This window comes from Periophthalmus magnuspinnatus, chromosome 15 (assembly GCF_009829125.3).
Source record: "Periophthalmus magnuspinnatus isolate fPerMag1 chromosome 15, fPerMag1.2.pri, whole genome shotgun sequence".
Lineage (NCBI taxonomy): Eukaryota > Metazoa > Chordata > Actinopteri > Gobiiformes > Gobiidae > Periophthalmus > Periophthalmus magnuspinnatus.
This window is the reverse complement of record NC_047140.1, coordinates 19,577,622-19,596,348: the sequence shown is the minus strand read 5'-3', so window position 1 is coordinate 19,596,348 and position 18,727 is coordinate 19,577,622. Positions and strand designations below refer to the sequence as shown.

General features: G+C 35.1%; 1 protein-coding gene across 4 annotated transcripts; it reads left to right on the top strand.

Moving 5' to 3' along the window:
- Positions 1-494: 494 nt before the first annotated feature.
- Positions 495-18,134, top strand: herc4 (HECT and RLD domain containing E3 ubiquitin protein ligase 4). Of its 4 annotated transcripts, none has more exons than XM_033979953.2 (25): positions 495-712; positions 1,566-1,631; positions 2,744-3,012; positions 3,902-4,061; positions 4,782-4,858; positions 5,132-5,353; positions 7,129-7,220; positions 7,882-8,012; positions 8,415-8,572; positions 8,830-8,906; positions 8,988-9,112; positions 9,822-9,881; positions 10,353-10,464; positions 11,085-11,274; positions 11,743-11,915; positions 12,638-12,757; positions 12,844-12,942; positions 13,571-13,738; positions 14,387-14,530; positions 14,934-15,100; positions 15,239-15,305; positions 15,578-15,660; positions 16,191-16,374; positions 17,004-17,106; positions 17,504-18,134. In XM_033979953.2, exons 2-25 carry the CDS (start codon positions 1,624-1,626, stop codon positions 17,710-17,712), a joined length of 3,198 nt encoding a protein of 1,065 aa, XP_033835844.1. In that variant the 5' UTR covers positions 495-712; positions 1,566-1,623; the 3' UTR covers positions 17,713-18,134. The 4 variants fall into 4 exon arrangements, with proteins under 4 accessions (XP_033835844.1, XP_055083198.1, XP_055083200.1 ...); XM_055227223.1 differs by having other exon boundaries at positions 504-708; XM_055227225.1 differs by lacking the exon at positions 1,566-1,631 and having other exon boundaries at positions 504-708; positions 2,752-3,012.
- Positions 18,135-18,727: the final 593 nt, after the last annotated feature.

Here is an 18,727-nt window from a genome sequence, read left to right as displayed (position 1 = left end):
TCTCCAAAACAAGGTAAGCAAAGTGGGAGAAATTTCACGTGAGTAGGACTTTTAATTGAGAAGTATTAAAGTTTTAACTTTTCATGTAGGTGAAGCTTATTATTATTATTATTATTATTATTATTATTATTATTATTATTATTATTATTATTATTATTATTATTATTGTTGTTATTATTAATGTATTTATTTATTTTTTACAAATGAGACAGAGGTCATACCTTAGTTAGTATTAGGATAAGTTTTCGGTTTTCTTAGATGATTAGAAGCCTCATTTTGATGTCTTTGAAGTTTGAAGTTACAATTACCTGTCAATAATTGGAATTAACTAAACGCCGTATTGTGTAGATTGGACAGTGGTAAGGGAGCAAACTTGTCGAAAAAACTAACATTTGGGAATAAATTACCAAGTGTTCCAACCTGCTTAAAAACTGTAGAGGCTTTTATTTTGAAATGCAGGAAGTTGTCTTGACCTCCTTTCCGTAAACTTCACTGATTTCTTCACACTGGGGCTCCTCACTACAGCAGTTGTTGACAGATAGCCGTAGAGTTGTGGTCGATCTGGACTAAATATTAAACTATTTGCTGACTCTTCTGTTTTGACAGTACTCTCTGGAAAATGTGCTACTATTGCCACAATGTCCAGCGGTAAATCTGGCTTCATCGAGCGAAGAGAAAGGAAAAGAAAGTGATCACATATCTGACGGAGTTGGTAAGATATGTCTCACACTCGTGCAAAATTATAAAAAAAATCCCCAGCGTGAAAAAAGCTTGTTACTAACATAATTGTTTTACACCTTCACAAACTTACATATTCAACCATTAGGGTAATCTGTTTAGGAATATACCCACTCTAAGCAGTTATGTCAGATCATGCTAACATTAGCAGCTAGCACCTGGCAGTAATCAGGGCTATATCCGACAAAACCACGTGTTAAACCACTTAAAATCGCTTCTTAATCATTAGTGTAGTGCAAACCTAGATGTTTTCTACGTAGTGGCTAACCCAGAGCTTGTATCTGAAGTTATAAAAGTTTCAAATGGCATAGTTATTTACTAAAATGCGTGCAGTAGTAGTTGGGCATATCAATAGAAGTAGACAGTTCAGCAGAATGACTGTTTTGCTTTATTGTTGTGGGTTTGGAGTAGCCTGTTGCATGCATTTAGGATAACTTCATTAAATACAAATCTTCGACTTCGAAGTCATTTGTGTTTTTACAAGTGTTGTGTCGCAGCATTATTGTGTTTACGTGGGTTTTTATTGTTAGGTAAACAAAAATATGTCCCAAAACAACCTGGACATGCTGAGAAGACTGTAATAACAGGCCATCTTTTACTGCTTAAATATTACCACCACCACAAAAAGCCTAATTGAACATATGGCTGTGTTCACACCTCTCTCAAAAATCCCTTCTGGCCTGGTTTTAATGTATGCGTAGTGAGCGGCTCAAATTCGTTTATTTTTGAAAAATTGGGATAAAACATTGCATTTTACTTGTGATAAAACTCTGATTGATGTACCTATATTGTAATATTACAGATATTTAAAACAACACTCTTTTCAGGATGAAAATCGAGTAAAGGATTCCACAACTTCACTGCTGAAAATCAGATGGGACTGTTATGTCTCAGTATGTATAAATATATAAATACATTTATGTATAAATATTTTCTGTCTAAATGAGACACATTGACAACTTTGTTTCCATCTTTCTGTATGATTTAATAAATAAATAAATAAATAAAAGTATTGTCTTGTGAGAGCCATCAAAGAATTCACTTGTATAAAAGCACAACTTTAGTACCAAATTTGAACGTCTTATTTTCATTTTGGGGTTGAGGCTTTTTTTTTTTTTTTATGTTTTTTATTATTATTATGTTAGCTCTAGTAAAATACAGCACTATGAGTTTAAACAGGAATTGACACAAATTGAAAAGCTTCCATTTTTTTTCATAATAGTAACTATATAAAGTGTACTCTAACACCTTAAATTGCCCCATATTACCACCATTATTATATCACATTGAGTGCAGTTATTGTGTACTTTTTCAGGACCATGATCAGCTCACTGTTGATCTTTGGCCTCAACAGCCAGAAATATCTTGCTTATTCATGTGGAGGGAAACTTCTAGAAGACATGGTTCATAGTTAAAGAATTGAACAAGGCTGTACATATACAAATCATGTCATCTAAGTTTTAAAATGAGAAGCTTAAATATTAGATTTTACAAAAACTTAACTACACATTTTCAGGAACATATAACACAGTAATGAGTACAACCATATTGTTTAAGCTTCATAAATATTTTTTTTAACTCGATTAATTACCTGAAATAATGTCTCTGCTGTAACATTAGGCAGAAGGATTTTAGGAAGGAAAAATATGTGCTATACATTGAGATTAGATTTCAGGGTCATTAATATTATAGAGGTGACTGAAAATACAATTTTTATACACAATAACAATAACAACAATACACAATCCCCAAATCACGAGATATTTTGCTGTTTGTGGAAGAAAGGATAGACTACATATCCAAAATAGTTAAAACATGACTTAAACCTTATTTTGCTCCTTTTTTCAATATAGTTTGTCCACTTAGGAACTAACGAAGTACTCTTTCAAGGGCAGAACTCATTTCTTATTCTTCTTTATACATTGATACTTCATAAAAGTGCTAAATTTCCTCTTTATTGAACTAATTTATGAAAAGATAACTTAAATGTGTTGTATTTTGACAGAGACGGAGGCACATTTGGTTGGCCGTGGAAAGGGGGAGTGACCATGCTGTGTTGGGGCAATGCTTCATATGGACAGTTGGGTCTGGGCGGCATCGACGAGGAGATTGTAGTGGAGCCTCGTAAATGTGACTTCTTCCACGGTAAACGGGTGTGTGGGTTGGGCTGTGGCACCAGGCATACGACCTTCCTCCTCGATGATGGGACGGTCTACACCTGCGGCTGCAATGACCTGGGACAGCTGGGCCACGACAAGGCCAGGAAGAAACCAGGTGAGGATCTGAGCAGGTTAGAGCTAGATATTATGCTCCGGAGGGACAGTCTGCTGTGATTGGTCATTTGAAGTGATGAAGTTTAGCAACAGTTATAATGAAAGAGGGTGTAGGAGCCATATGGGTGATTTGGTTGCTATGGCAATGCGTGAGTCGCGGGGTTAACGTGGGCAAAGGTGATGTGCCGGTAGATTCAAAGGCACAGGGTTACACTTCTATGTGGTATTAACTGTTAACACAACGTCTTTAGATTAGGTGTTATCTTGTATTGCTATATTAGGCGAAAACAAAATATTAAAATGTGTAATCATTTTGGTTGCATGTTTGATGCTCTGAGTCCCCTCTGCCTTTGCTCCCCACATCACTCCCTCTTCATTCCACTAATCAAACTCGACATTGCTTTCAGTTTGTGAAGTTGTAGTGTATTAGTTTGTACCTTGTTTTGTATACTTATGGAAAGTTGCTGCACGGAAGCATGGGTTGTGTAGTCTTGGACATAATCGTACCACTAGCCATAAGGAGATTGCCAGATTACTCAAAGAGGCATGGATGAGATGTAAAACCAGTTTATGCATGTTTTTTAGGGAAGAGAACATCATTGTAACATGTTATAACATATAGAAAGCTCCAAAAACTCGATTTTGCATAATACCCCCTCTTTAACGTTAGAAAATGGGTTATGGTTAAGGTGAGGAGAGGAGTGTTGGAAGCAGTAACTAAAAAAAAAATAAATTAGAAGCCTTATCTCATCTTACACTATAAAATATAAACTTTAAATAGTACAATTACAGTTTAGGGTTGTTCATAGTGTGTTTGTTTGTGTGTAGAGTGCTGCTATGTTTTTGTATGTTGCAGAATTTCTTGCTCATTCAGTTTTCTTGTCCTTCAGAGCAGGTGGTTGCCCTGGACGCACAGATCATCGAAGCGTTGTCATGTGGAGATGCTCACACTTTAGCTTTGAATGATAAAGGGCAGGTTTTCTCCTGGGGCCTGGGCTCTGATGGGCAACTCGGACTCAGCAATTTCGATGAATGTGTTCGCGTGCCTCGGTAAGCACTGAATGGTCTGATTGGTTTCTGTTCATCTGTAAAATTCTCCCGATAACACATTTTAATATAAATAAAAAGATTAATATAATATAATATAATATTAATATTATATATTTGCTCACTTTACCTTTTTATCAATATAAAAAGTAGACTAATAGTAATTTTGTCTAGAACCCAGCAATAGTTCTGTAATATTTAACTTGGAAACCCTTTGGGCAGGACTAATTTCCATTCAGGAGAGTACCAATTCTAGCTGCTCTAACCATTTCTGTCAGATTGAAAATGACTTTTGGATGATTTCTGAAACATTGTCTAAATGACTACCTAACCTTTTCTACCACAAACCACTTCTGGATGAACTGGGGATTACATTGATTTTAATCTTGGTGATGTGAGGAGGTTAAAATCATTTGTTTTGATCTGAAAGTCCTACATTTGGCAGCAAGATTTGATTTGTAGTTTGATTTGAATTTGAGAGAACCATATCGACATGTTGTATAGTTTCTGGGTTTGTGTGGCTAGATATATCTACCAAATGGCATTTATGAATTTCCTTGTACATCACTACAATAGCATGATTTTTAAAAGTTTCAGTTGTAGTTGTGTGTGGGCTCAATATATTGAACTAGAATTGAAAGTTATTAACAAAAGTTTAAATAATAGAGAGTGGCATGAATTATTCATTTCTGTAGAATTAAAATATTTATTTCTACTTTTCAGAAACATCAAGAGTTTGTCAGATGTACAAATTGCTCAGGTAGCTTGTGGATACTGGCACTCCCATGCACTTTCAAAAGGTAGGTATACTTAATAGACATTATATAATAACTATAAATATTGTTACTACTGCAAGGCTTAAAGTTTTCCATTGACATCAATTGGAGAAATTAGGGAAACATTTCCGTCAATGCGAAATATTAAAAATATATGTGGCCTGACAGGCCAGTGTCGCTCAAGGCTTTTCCCCTCTCTCATCCCAGCAGCGCATGACATGACTCCAACATCCTGACCCATTACGCATCGATGAGATTTCACTCTAATATTTTTAATTCTGTGCTTTTGTTCCATAGGAGGCCACATATTTTCCTGGGGCCAAAACCGTTATGGTCAGCTGGGTCTGGGAAAAAATGGACAGAGTGTTTGCACTCCTCAGATGGTCCAGTCTCTTCAGGGCATTCCCTTCGCTCAGATAACAGCAGGGGGCGCTCACAGCTTTGCACGCACTTTCTCAGGAGCAGTGTTCGGGTGGGGATGCAACAAGTTTGGTCAACTCGGGCTCAGTGACACTAATGGTAAGAATGTTACTATTAGAAAGGTCCAATTCAATCCAGTCAAGTGATTTTATTTTATTTTTTCAGTATTGATACTTGCTTAAATGAATATCAGTTTTTGTACTAGTTGTAGTATTGATTAGTATCTGATTTTGAATGCTTTTGATAACCCTAGATGTTGTACAATATGAGAAAAAGATGTGATATTTGAACTATTTTGTATTGCAATAACAATATTATTGCTATATTTTAATATACTTTTTGACACAATAAGTTCAGTTAAATGAAAACATGTACATGTCCTAATTTACTAGTATAGTTAGACTAGTAAAGGAAGGCATTAGTAGTACTGTACATTTTCAGTTTCTGTCAAAATAAAAACTCACTAAACCAATAACATAGCGAGGCTAAAAAATCTTGACTTAAATCTTATTTATACAGGGAGACCCCATTGAGCTCCCTGTTTAGACAGTACAAACAAAACAAAGAAAGCAATAACAACTGCCTAGGTGCATTTAAAACATTCAAAACAGGTACTATAAATGTCTATCACCAGATTATTAACATGCATTAGTGGCACCAGTGTATCCAGTTTTGCATGTCCTTAAAATGTATTACATTTTTGGCAAGCAAAATAACTGAAAGCTTTTTCCCATTTCAATTCTATTGTGGTAGTTTTTAGAAGTAGACAATGAGATCTTGCATCAAAAGTTCTCCGTCAAAGTTCAGCAAACAAGTGAGATATTCAGGCAGTCTATCAAGTAGTCCCTTATAAATACATTTTATACAGCGTTTTTCTCTCCTGATGGATAGCAATGGCCAACATACCTTTTAAGAGCGTGTACAGTGCAATATACATGGTGCAATATAATATTTTTTTACAATATTGTTTATTACGTTATCCAATATTGCGATTTCGATAAGTTTATGCAGCCCTAATTAAATGTAAAAAATCTGTATGAAAATCTCAACAGTAAAGTAGGGTTATCGAAAGTATCAAAAATCAGATACTAATCAATACTAAAACCTATATTGAAAATAGATACTTAATTTAAGTATTAATACTGGAAAAAAATAAAATCTATAAACATGACAACATTTTACTCAGTTTTAGAGTAATCTTGAACGTTATCAACACCAGTATAGAACCACATGATAACTTAAAGAAGGCACTATTAATTTATCCTGAAATTTACATTCTAATGTCTCAATGTTTTGTTTTTTTGTTTGTTTGTTTTTTTTCATCACTGTGGTATCAACATTGAGTTTGAAGTTTTAGTATCGTGACACTACAGTAAATACATCAAATGTGTTATATTAAGTTTCAAAATGGTAGTGCTGCTCAATTCCAAAAGTCATGAATATTCCGTTAATTGATTATTGAGATTATATAAATCACTATGTAATTGCAAGAACTAGAAAAATATTGTAAGTAGTTTAGAATAAAAAGTGAATTAAATTCAATCTATACTGCAAAAAGTAATCCTAAACTTTACATGCTTTTAACCTGACTATTTATGTCACATTAACTTTCAGATTTTGCCATGTTTACAATATTGTACAGAAAGTTTCATTTCATAAACCTTTAATACTATTATGTAGGAGGCAGAGCTTTAATATGCAAGACATAGTGGGATGATTCATTTTGACCTTTGTAGATAGTTTTTAGGTTTCTTTGAAAAATATTGTCTTACCCATACAATATACTGACATGCTGATGTATTTAAAATGATACAAACAATGAAATTAATTGGTTTTGGCACTAAGTAAATGTATCTAAATTGTTATTCCATTAGATCGATGCTTCCCTACTCTGTTAAAGTCGCTGCGATCACAGAGAGTGGTTTATATTTGCTGTGGAGAGGATCATACGGCGGTTCTCACAAAGGTACTTGTGGTTTTTAATAGAATATTTGTGCTGTGTTTTACCTTTATTCATATAATTTTAACAATATTTTCCAAAGTAGATTGTTGTTAAAGCTCTATCATATGTCAAACACTTAAATACCATATTTATGAAGTGTAATATATGATGATATTAAGATGGTGGTTAACTCTTAATCCATAATAATTAAATAAAGTGACCAATTAATTTAACAGAATGCGTATAGTTCACTGTGAAAGAGCATTAGATGGCCTATGTTCAAACATAAATACTGTCCATTTGAAACTTAATGTCAAGTTGCCAAAACAGATTTCTCAACTCTGACTTGGAATAAAACTAACAACTCATTCATGACTCTGGCTGCAGTTACATGCACACTCTAAATGTGGTTATCTGATTTTTTTTAATCATAAGAGTATTCTAAAGAAATGTAAGGAGTAAAATCATCTAGTTTCTTTCTGATCATAGTCCCTCCGTTTACTTTTGAGGTTTACATGTCATGTCATTTAGATAATCTTAAATGTCCAGAAATCTGATAATAATTAGATTTCTGTGTGCATGTGAGTTTAGTTTCACTTTAGAAAGCTGAAGCTTGTATTTGCCCTTATAATGTTTTGACCTTGTGGTTGTGTAAGGTTAAAATGTGCCTGTATTTGTTTTCCAGGAGGGTGGTGTGTTTACATTTGGAGCGGGAGGTTACGGGCAGCTGGGACACAACTCGACAAACCACGAGATCAACCCCAGAAAAGTCTTTGAGCTCATGGGAAATGTAGTCACGCAGATCGCATGTGGCAGGTGAGGAAATGGAGCAACATCTTCCATGGGAATAGAAACTTAAAGCTATATTTAAGAACATTCTCCATGGAGATGGATTATGGCCAAAAGAACATAATTTCCATGGAAACAAGCAGAAGGCCCTCGTCCAGGCCAAATAAGAGTCAGGTTTGTGAAGATGCAAGCCTGCTCAATGTAAGAATGCACATTTTACAGTTCAGTAAACAAAAATAAAAACATGCCTTCATTTTGGTCTATTTTTGGCTACAATGTTGCATACTATGGTCTTAAAGAAGAAATTGGATAAGAGTAACGCTGTAGTGTGGAGCATTGCAGGCATAGAAAAGTTCACCACCAAAAAGTTACATAATGCACCTTTAACGGCAAGTATTAAATCTATGCTTTTGTTTTGTTTTTTTCCAGGCAGCACACTTTGGCATACACTCCCTCATCTAGTAAGATGTACTCGTTTGGCCTCGGAGGAAATGGACAGCTTGGCCTCAAAACCACCTCCAACAGAAAGAGCCCCGCCTCAGTCAAAGGGCCCTGGACCCCCAACGACCATGGGAACAATGACTCGGGTGAGGAGGAGACTGTGGTTAGAGTGTTTGCAGTGGTTTAAATAAAGAAAAAAACAACAAAGACTTAAAGGTACACTGTCTAATTTTTGTGGTAGAGGGTCTTTCACCTGCTTGTCTTCATGGAATTTCATGTATTTCCATAGAGACAAGCAGGTGACACCACCAGGTCAAGCTACAGGTCAGTTCCGTGTAAAGGCGTTCCCACTCAGGTTTGTCATTATGCCGCTTTATTCATAGTGCTGCTAACTGTCTTGCAGAGTCAGGGGAATGCTGCCTTGTCAAAATGATCTACGCTGGAGGAGATCAGAGCTTTGCCCACTATCGAACTTCAAATGTAACTGCCTGCATACATTCAGATACATTTTGCTCTTATACATTTCTGTGTTTACACTGGATTTTTGTTCTTTTTTGACAGAGTTCTCCAGTTACAGACAATGAAAAATTACCGAACGGCCAAAGAAAGATTTGCACCTTAGATGGGGATTTGATTCAGAAATGGCATTCGTACTCATCAGGACGACTGCCGCTGGACATCACCAAGTAAGTTGACTATTACACCTCCATCAATGTTTGATTATTTTTTATGGAAATTCAAGTAAAGCTCAAAACTAAACTCAACTGAAACTACTCCTACTTAAAAAGAAAGTGATGGATCAGATTACTAATCTCACTAAAACATGGACAAATCTTAAATTTAATTATGTCAACAAAAAATCTTACCTAGTGTTCCCAAGTTTGTCAAGTTTGTTCATTGCTTTAGTGAAATTTAGAAGTTTACGATTTACTTTACTTGTTGCACATGGGCAGCAGATGTGACATAAGTATTTCTAGCAACCATAGTGTTGTGTAACTAAAAAAAAACAAACTAAAAACAAACAAAAAATCTTCTCAATTTGTCACCTGATCAGTGTTAAACTATAACATAACATATTTTCAATTATTTTCCTACCAATCTAAGAAAAAACTTGAGTATCACATCACAAAAAGTTACAAACCATAGATCTCATTTCCAAACGCTTCAGCATTAATTTAAACTAAACTACTGGAACCAGTTCTTTGAGATTCCAGTCTTTCTGTAAATTATTTCAAAATACTGAAATGCTGCTTTACCAGTTTCTGTGCGAATCACGTGAAGGTCCTATTTTATACTCAGTTGACTTTAAGGCATGTTTAATGCTGTTGCCTCCTCAAAAACATACTCAGAGCTGTGGTTTGTTTGTTATTAATACATTTTTGTGTGTTTCTGTAGTGAAATTGAACTTGTGTTTTCGTCAGCGAGTTGTCTTAATGGATCATTTCTCTCCATGAGGTAAACACACGTTACATTATTTACTGTCTCTAATCTTTATCAGTTTAAGCTCTTACTTATAAGTAATTGGACTATTGGGATTTTGAGATCATCTGCCTCTGATGAATTGGAGCTTTCAGAGAGAGTTTTTATAAATGCCACAGAACATTTGTGCTTTGAATAATAGATCTTGGTATTGGAGGTTTATTGATTTTAGTATAAAGGGACTTGTCTGTGCAGTAAATCTATTATGTTACATCAGCCATAACATTATGACCATCATAATTCAAAACAATATTGGGTCAACTGGAATTTTTTTGTTCTTTATCTTTTTAAAGCAGCATTACCTGATTTTCAGCTGACAAGTAGTTGGCATCTTAAAATTTCTATAAGTTTTATTATTTACTATTATGCTTTTGACAACACTTTTGAGCTGCCCATGTCTGCCTTATCGGTGCTGTTTTTTAGTGCATGTGCTTATAATTTCCACAGTAACCCGGATCACTACAGCACGAGTGGTAAATGTTCAGGTGTCGACATGAACACGGCTCGACTCCTGTTTGATCGACTCATTCAACAAGATCACCCCGAGATCTCACAACTGGTCAGTGTTGATAGGAACCATTTCACTGGAGGGTTTAGTATATTAAACATGATCAAACAGAGTTGGTATTCTCAACTAATCCAAGTCAGATTTGACCCCTCTAACTGTATATTAGAGGCAATTAAATTAAAGGCAATTAGTTGAAATTTGATTGCTACATGTTCATATCATATTTCTATATTTTAATACAAGAGATAGTTAAACCGTTATATCAAATGACTATAAATGTATTTCTAGGAGTGAATTTTGAAAACTTTTGGGATAGAACTCTAAAACTGAACTTTAGGCTATAATTTTGAACTTTAAAATTTATCAGGATTTTATATCTGAATTTTTGGTTAGAGTTTTAGAATCAACCTTTTGGGTGTCCCTCTAAAATTGAGCTTTTGAGATGGACCTAGTTTTAGAGTTACAACTTACATGAATTTTGAAATTGAATTCTTGAATAGAATCTGTCTGGTGCATAAAGCTTGAAATGTAATGTTGCAAAGCGAATAATTTCACGGTCTATAATAGAAGAAAATAATTACTTGCCTAAATAAAAATGCCAGAACTGCAAATTCACTGCAAACCATGGTATCTTTTCATACTTTGAATAACATGATGTGCTCCACCTATAGATTGCTGCCAATCTGGAAAAGAACCTGATTCCCAGATTACCGAGCTCTCCCCCGGACATCGAAGCCCTCAGACTCTACCTCACGCTGCCCGAGTGTCCCCTCTTTAGAGACAGGAACAACTATGTGACCATTACCATCCCCTTTGCTAAATCTGTCATCAGCCTGAAAGACCCGCCTCTCAAAGTGCTAGGTAGGTTTGGGAATAAAGGTTTGCAATTGTCCAAACCTATTTTAAGCATTCCTAGCATTCTAAATATTGAGTTTTTCACAACTTTCAGAAACACCAAACAGAGTCTTATGGTCACACCACTGCTAACAAAAACTAGCATGTTAACAGTGCGCAAGCTTTAGTTACTTGTTTGCGAATGATAAAAATGCTTTATAATTATATACAGACAGTGCGCAGCGATCTCTTTTGAGAGATCTGCATTTACATTATATTTGTACTTTACAAAATTTTACTTTTATTACATGAAAAAAAATCATTTTTAGCTACTCACAATTACATTTGTCCCACAAATATAACTGCTTTAAAACGCTATTGCCAAATACAATAGCAAAGGGGCAAGTATAAGTTTGTCAAAATCATTTTTCCTCTCGTTATTTCCCAAAACATGTCATGTTTTTTTTAATATCTTTAGTTGTCTTATTATTTCAGGAAACTGGTGGAGTCGGTTGGAGCCCCCAGTCTTCCAGCACCTGGTGGAGGTGTATAAAGAGGTTGTGGTTTACCTGCTGCAGATGCACAAAATGGGAATCCCTCAGGTGGAGCAGAGGATATTCTCCTGTTTCTTAGACACATCACTGCGACTGCTGGAGATACTGCATATGGTACTAAGCACTGGCCTGAAACTAAACTGTTCTTTGTATATATGAAATAAAATAAAAGACAGAAATTAACTGATAGCAGTATGCCGTGTTAAAAGCCAGAGAATAAGTGTTCTGCCCTAGTTTAGTCCTGATGACTTGTTTTTTGCTGTTCTGGTCCTGGTTCAGTCCTGGTTTAGCATTACTTCCACGTCATCCCAGTTTAGTCCCAATTTCAATGTGGTTTTTGTGCAAGTGTAAACACAGCTGGAGACCCAGTATCAGCCATTGCAATTTCCAATATAAGTGATAAAATCTCTATAAATTTGGCCCAAGGCTAACTACAACCTTTGTGCCTATTGAAATCATCAAGAAAAAAATGCACTTTGTATGCACACAAAATTTTCCAATGGAATCTTAATCTGGAGTTTTGGAATGTACCAAAATCTCATTATTTATATATATATATATATATATATATATATATATATATATATATATATATATATATATATATATATATATATATATATATATATATATATATATAATATATATATATAATATATATATATAATATATAATGTATGTGTGTGTATATTTTTTTTACATTTTACTTCAGAATAACAAACTATACAATTAAATATACCTTTATTTATTGTATTTAATGCACCAAATGTTATGTCATTCCATTTAATTACTCAAAGTTGGCCTTAAACTTATTTCTACTGTATATTTTGTGACAGGTAAATGAGAAAACTGGGCAGATTATCCAGTATGATAAATTTTACATTCATGAACTGGACAACCTCATAGACATAAGGAATGATTATGTCATGTGGATACAGAAGCAGATGTATCCCATGGTAAGTTTCTCATACTGATACTGATAATTATTACATTTATAGAGACCTTAATTATTCCTGTATTTATTTTAATATTTATTTTTCAGGGACATGATGGTCTGGTGACTTTATGCAGGTATCCATTTGTATTTGATGCACCAGCAAAGACCACTCTGCTTCAGACTGATGCAGTTTTACAGATGCAGGTGAAGTAACAAATACATGAGTTGGAATTATTTTCTATATATTTCCTTAAATTGGAGATGTGTGCAGCATATTTGGTTTATTGGGCCCTTTTTGCTATGTTTTGCACATTTAATAGTTTGTATAATATCACGTTTCTATTTCATTCTTACCAATGCTCTTCTACAATATGAACTAGGACATTTAGATTACATTTTTAGGCCAAAACATTTAGGGTTTTCAATTGTATTTTATTTTTCTGTATTAAATACAACAAAATATGGCATTCAGTATTCAGATAATTTCATGAACATAGACAAGACAGGTTTTTTATTAGTGTAGCACAAAATGTATTCAAAACCGTACTTATACTAGAGTTGAAACAACTAGATCTTGATTTGATGAAAATTTGTTTATTGAACAACTCTAATATAACTCGTTATATTGTGCTATTTAACTACTATGACAAACTTTTTCCTTTGAACCAGAAGTTATTTCACTATGAAGGATACAGAGAAATGAAAGACTGTACTTAGATCCATGTTATCAGCAGCATAAAAACAGTATAACAAATTGTTTAAAAATAATAGTTTTCTTTTAAGCCTTATTATTGTCCTTTTCTAACAAGGTTATGGTCTTGTTTTGTGTCAGATGGCAGTGGACCAGGCACAGATGCAGAACTTTAGCTCCATGTTTCTTCCCACGGTGGAGTCGGTGAATCCCTGCCTCATCCTCATCGTCCGCAGAGAAAACATCGTCGGAGACACAATGGAGGTCCTGAGGAAATCAAAAAATGTGGACTACAAAAAGCCCCTCAAGGTAACAAGTGACCTAAGTATGTACTAAATAATGTTACTAAGAGTCAATAAGGTTAAAATGAAAAACAATACAATTCTTGAAAACAGTACCAAGTTATTCTATATATGTGATTTCACGGTGTCAGCGAACTTCCAAGTAGTTGATCAGCTATATCGAGTTGGACTGTAATGGCTATAACAGCAATGTTGTCCCAATTCAACCAGGAACAAATCATAGAGAGCCCTTTTGGGTTTACTGCTCATAAACGGCTTTAAAGGTCCACTGTGTAACTTTGGAGGAGGAGGAGGTGGAGGAGGTGGAGGATCTGCCACCTGCTGTCTCCATGGAGATGTTATTGCTTTGCCAAAGTGTTTAACTATCTCTGGAGTTAAGATCTGTGGAGAGGTGACCATAAAAACAGTAACTGTAACTGAATAAATGTCAGCTGGATAAATTAAATGCCATAATGTGGCGGATTCCAGACAAAGCAATAACATCCTTATGGCGATAAGCAGACAGCAGACATCCACCAGAAAAGTTACATAATGCACCTTTACCATTATGTAAAATATTTTTGTCATTGTCCTGTCACTGTTGTTATCAGTAAATAAAATATGATTTGAACATATTAGTCTAATGCAATATAAATCCCTTGCTGTGTAATTGCAGGTGATCTTCGTGGGCGAGGAGGCGGTCGATGCTGGAGGAGTGAGGAAAGAGTTCTTCCTGTTGATCATGAAAGAGCTTTTGGATCCTAAATACGGCATGTTCAGATACTTTGAGGACTCACGGCTCATATGGTTTTCACACAAGGTTTGTTTATACTTAAAGGCCTATATTACGCTGTTTTTATATCTATATTATAATGTTGTTTTCACATCAAAAACATACCCGGAGTTGTCTTTTGTTTCATTCACACATGTTTAATACACAAACTCTGAATATTCAGGCTGAGACTCTTAAACGGAAAACAGTCCACCTTGTGATGATGTGTTAATACAGGAAGTGCTCCACTGTTTTTAGATTCCATACACCTTCACTAGAATCATTTGGAAGATTTAAAAAACACAACTCCAGATATGTATTTGATGAGGTAATAACATTATAACTTGGCTTAAAGCTCACAAGAATTAATTTTGTGTAATATTGGAAATCCTTTAGATCCAGTATAAAATTAATATGACAGGAATTCAAGTTGTCTTTGTTTTTCCTGCAGACCTTTGAGGATATAGACCTGTTTAACCTGATCGGGGTCATCTGTGGTTTGGCCATATATAATCTGACAATAGTTGAGTTGAACTTCCCAGTGGCGCTGTATAAGAAATTGCTAAAGAAGAAACCAACACTGGAGGACCTTAAAGAGTTGATGCCTGATGTGGGAAGGTCAGAAGATGTACAGCACTATTAGGATAGAAATACATGACAGAACTGAAATGTGATTATATAAAATATTTCATAAATAGAAATACTTATTGTCTGCTCCTCTCTAAATGTGTTTTATCCTGACTTTCGTATAAACAGGAGTCTGCAGCAGTTACTGGACTACACAGAGGATGATCTGGAGGAGACCTTCTGCTTAAACTTCACTGTAAGATTTTTAAAAAATACTTACGATATAATAGGTATACTAATTTACATAGCCAGTCAATTTTGTGAATATTTCAAATATTACAAGACAAGCAGGCGGTGGGCTTTACATAGTGCACCTTCAAGTCCTTTCACTAAACCATTATAATTTCTCTTAAATTTCTTGTACTACACAGGTCACACCTTAAACCAGCCTATCAGAAATCACTTCTTGTTCAACATGTTTTCACATCAATGAGATAATGTACTGAAATGTTTGTTTTTTTCTTTCAGATCACAGAGGAACACTTCGGTGCAACTGAAGTCCTGGAGTTGGTGCCGAACGGAGAAGATGTCAATGTCACCAAATCAAACAGGTACAAACAGTACAGTGTGAAATATAGTCATTTATTTTTTTAAGGTATGCAAATATATACAATTTTGTTCATATTGTCTATAAAAAAATAGATTGTTAAAAAGCTGCAAAAAGAGTAACATAAACATGCTTTGTAATCTTCCTAACAAGGGTTATATTTTGACATTTATTTTACAGTCTGTTCACATTGTCTACTATAAAACCTCAACCAAAACATAAAATTTCAAGGCATGTTCTGGCACTTTTCTGAAGGAATGCCATTTATTGTTGGGAAAAAAAGATTTGTTTTAGTCAATAATAGTATTGCCCACCCAACTGTAAAATACAACTGCATTTTACCGATTAAAATATTTATGAGGGGAAAAAAATGTTATTGTCTCTGTAAGTGAACAAAATGAAAAGAAATTAATAATAATACTAAAATGTAGACTGTGATTTTAAAAGTATTAAGTAAGTATTGCTGACATGAGTTGTTTGAAGTTGTTTCAATCTGTACTGTATAATCTGTATCGTATATTTGTCTCTATATAGACAGGAGTTTGTGGATGCGTATGTAGACTACGTGTTCAACAGAGCAGTGGCGCCTCTGTTTGAGTGTTTTTACGCTGGATTTCACAAAGTCTGTGGAGGAAAAGTCCTGGAACTTTTTCAACCCAACGAGCTGCAGGCAATGGTTATTGGCAACACCAATTACGACTGGACTGAGCTGGAGAAGGTTTGGGCTGAGAAAATATATGACTGTGTCTGAATGTCCACTCTAACCTGTTAGACCTGTCATGATAACACATTTGAAGTGTGATTTTAATGCTGCAGAAAAGTATCACAATACTCGATAATATTGGAACTACTTTATACCACTGACACAACATCTGTAAAGCAGGATTATCTCAGTGAACTTTTTGTCTAAGAAGTGAACCACATTGTCAAAATGTGGCCAACAATAAATAAATAGCACAATTAAACACTTTAGTTGTTAGTTCTAGCATTGAAATGTGTCATTGATGTAAATTATTCAACTAACTACAGCTCAAATGTTATCACAAAGGCCTAATACTACACAAAATAAGAAAATGCCCTACTAGTACAAAGGGTATATGCAATCATTGAGTGAATAAACATTGTTCTATGGTTCGATGTCTGTTTTTTTCCAACTCTCATAATGCATTGTGGTCCAGTGACATTTGCTGTACTGTACTGTACTTTTCAAAGTGCATTGTGGTAAATTTTGAGTCGACCACTATTTTTACAGCCACCAAAATTGTTTAGGCATTCAGATGCAGCCTATGTTTTTAAATTTGTTTTGATATGAAAACAAAACTAACTGATTTTTTATTTTTGTAACAGACTACAGAATATAAAGGGGAGTACTGGGCAGAACACCCGACTATACGCCTGTTTTGGGAGGCGTTTCATGAACTTCCTTTAGAGAAGAAAAAACAATTTCTATGTAAGTAACCATCACTTTTTAAACTATCCATTTTTTTCTATTGAAATACACTGCAAGGACTATATGTGCTGGTGGCACTATATGTGCTGAGAGCGTTTGAAACAGGTGGTCTCAGAGCGGCCATTTAATGTGAATCAGAATGTGGCTGATTCACACTGACCCAAGCACGCTGCTCTCAGAGCTAATGCCTTTTTACGACAGCCTAACTAGTAGCAGTGTGAAAACCTAAAAGCAGGTGGAGTGCTGTATTCACCAACAGAAAAGTTACATCACGCACCTCTGTTGGTTAACGTTGACTAATGTTTGATTAGCTTTTGGGTAGTTTTATGACTGTGCCACAGTTCTTTTTAACAAATTTTCTAACTAATATTTTTGGCATAACATTTTGTCTCTACAGTGTTCCTCACAGGAAGCGACCGTATCCCTATTTTGGGCATGAAGAGTCTTAAGTTGGTGATCCAGCCGACGGGAGGAGGTGAGCACTACCTCCCCGTGGCCCACACCTGTTTTAACCTGCTGGACCTGCCCAAATACACCAACCTGGACACGCTCCGCTCCAAACTACTGCAGGCTATTGACCACAACCAGGGCTTCAACCTCGCATAAAAAGACTGTTCAGAAATAGGGGTCATGCACAGTTCCCGGTCTGATAAAGGGATATGCTAATAATAAATCGGATGGCTAGACTTGAAATCATCTTTGTTTTGAGTTTCTTCCATCTGCTCTGTGAAGAGGTTCAGTTTGATAAGGCTGTTGTAAATAAGCTTTTATTGGTTTGGATGTGATCTGAATGACAAGCAGCACTACTGCTATAAAAATGGTATATAGAAAACAGCATTAATACCTGTAAAACATGTGAAAAGTGGTAAACTGGGAATAAAGTACTGCTTTAGTGGAGCTTGTTTTGACTACTGGACAAATGTACCAGAGGAAATGTATTTACAGCTGTTAATGGTGGTGTGTAGCATCCAGTGTTTCAAATGTAATCTTATACTTTATGTTCAGCATAAATTCTGTTTTGATGATAATTTAAAGGTTGTGTGATTTTGCTTTAAAACAAACTACAGTACAAACTATTGGAAGTGATATTATAGAGTCTGTAGGACATGTAACATCAAATAATAGGTAAACAAGAGGTATTATATCAGGTCAACAAAGGTTTGCTAGAGGTCCCTATAGCTTTGATTATTATTTGTAATGATGTAGTCATTCATTTTAATATTCTTTTTCCAGACCAAAATTTACTTTCTTTTCATACCTGACAGTTTCATCAGCCTACTATCTGTCTTCCTCTTAAACAGGTTTTGGTTACCAAGCCGACTCCAAAACCTGGCTCTAGCAGTAGTAAGACCACCAAAAACCTGTTTAAATCAGCTGACCAGACACGTGACAGCAATGTCACGTGACCACTCTGAGGAAGACCACTAGTGAGCAGTCGAAACTGTCAGGTATGAAAACAAACCTAACCATGGTCTGCAAAAAGAATATTAAACTGAAGACCAGATGAACCTCACAGGACAATGATATACCATACCTCTGCTTGGAGTACAATTTTGTGATTTAGTTTAACCTGAGTCCAAGATACTTCAGAAACATTTTAATACAAAATTTTAACATTAAT